Source organism: Colobus angolensis, unplaced genomic scaffold (genome assembly GCF_000951035.1).
Source record: "Colobus angolensis palliatus isolate OR3802 unplaced genomic scaffold, Cang.pa_1.0 Scaffold30, whole genome shotgun sequence".
NCBI lineage: Eukaryota > Metazoa > Chordata > Mammalia > Primates > Cercopithecidae > Colobus > Colobus angolensis.
In genome coordinates this window covers 6,454,417-6,455,966 of record NW_012116266.1, presented here as the reverse complement: position 1 = coordinate 6,455,966, position 1,550 = coordinate 6,454,417, and the positions used below count along the sequence as shown (strand labels likewise).

At 41.5% G+C, this 1,550-nt stretch overlaps 1 protein-coding gene across 1 annotated transcript in view; it reads left to right on the top strand.

Moving 5' to 3' along the window:
- BMPR2 (bone morphogenetic protein receptor, type II (serine/threonine kinase)) overlaps window positions 1-1,550 on the top strand; it is a 226,463-nt gene that overhangs the window by 118,891 nt on the left and 106,022 nt on the right. The window contains exon 3 of the mRNA XM_011949924.1: window positions 1,009-1,179. Within this exon, the coding sequence (XP_011805314.1) occupies window positions 1,009-1,179 (171 nt within the window). The remainder of the gene's footprint in view (window positions 1-1,008; window positions 1,180-1,550) is intronic.

Sequence of the window (1,550 nt, the reverse complement as noted above, 5' to 3'; positions counted from 1 at the left end):
GTACTGTTCATTTATATTTCCTCCAACACTGTATGAAGGTGTCTGTGTTACTGAATCATTTTTCTGATATATATTATTTATTTATCTATCTATCTATTTATTTATTTTTGAGACAGAATGTCACTCTGTCGCTCAGGATAGAGTGCAGTGGCACATTCATGGCTCGACCTCCTGGGCTCAAGCAGTCAGTCCTCCCAAGTCAGTAGGACCACAGGCAGGCACCACCATGCCCAGCTAATTGTTGTTTGTAGAGATGTGGTATGGCTGTGTTGCCCAGGCTGGTCTCAAATTCCTGGGCTCAAGTGATCCTCCTGCTTTGGCTTCCCAAAGTGCTGGGATTCTAGGCGTGAGCCACGGTGCCCAGCCATATTATTTTTTAAACCTAGAACAATATACTTTGTATAGACAAAAATGAAACCTTACTCTTGCTTTAATAATTCTTCGATTAGCTGGGCATGGTGGCTTACACCTGTAATCCCAGCACTTTGGGAGGCCGAGGTGGGCAGATCACCTGAGGTCAGGAGTTTGAGACTGGCCTGACCAACATGGAGAAACCCCATCTCTACTAAAAATATAAAATTAGCCAGATGTGGCGGTGGTGCATGTCTGTAATCCCAGCTACTTGGGAGGCTAAGGTAGGAGAATCGCTTGAACCCAGGAGGTGGAGATTGCAGTGAGCTGAGATCGCGATATTACACTCTAGCCTGGGTAACAAGAGCGAAACTCTGTGTAAATAAATAAATAAATAAATAAATAAACAAACAAATAAATCTATCTTAGATTAATCATGCAGTTAAACATTTTCCTTTTTCCCCCCATGAAATGTCTTTTGTATCCTTTACCATTTTTCTGTTTCTTAAAAATGTGTTTCCCGTTGATTTGCAAAACTGCTTCATAGCTTACACGTACTCTCACATTTATTGAAATTACTGCTTAGTTTGTTGTTTTTCTTTTAGTTTTCTTTATCGTATTGTCTCCTAACTTTTTTGTATTCATATTAATTTATAGGATGTTGGTCTCACATTGGAGATCCCCAAGAGTGTCACTATGAAGAATGTGTAGTAACTACCACTCCTCCCTCAATTCAGAATGGAACATACCGTTTCTGCTGTTGTAGCACAGATTTATGTAATGTCAACTTTACCGAGAATTTTCCACCTCCTGACACAACACCACTCAGTAAGTAAAGTAACTAACTTTTCTTTGTATTTCCTTTCCCCAAAGATTTGCAAAATAGAAAAAAAAAAAAACCATAAAAAACATTCAAGGTTGAGGCCGGGCGTGATGGCTCATGCCTGTAATCCCAGCACTTTGGGAGGCTGAGGTGGGCAGATCACCTGAGGTCGGAAGTTTGAGACCAGCCTAGCCAATGTGGTGAAATCCCATCTCTACTAAAAATACAAAAAATTAGCCAGGCGTGGTGGCACATGCCTGTAATCCTAGCTACTCAGGAGGCTAAGACAGGAGAATTGCTTCAACCTGGGAGATGGAGGTTGCAGTGAGCCAAGATTCAGCCATTGCACTCCAGCCTGGGCAACAAGAATGAATCT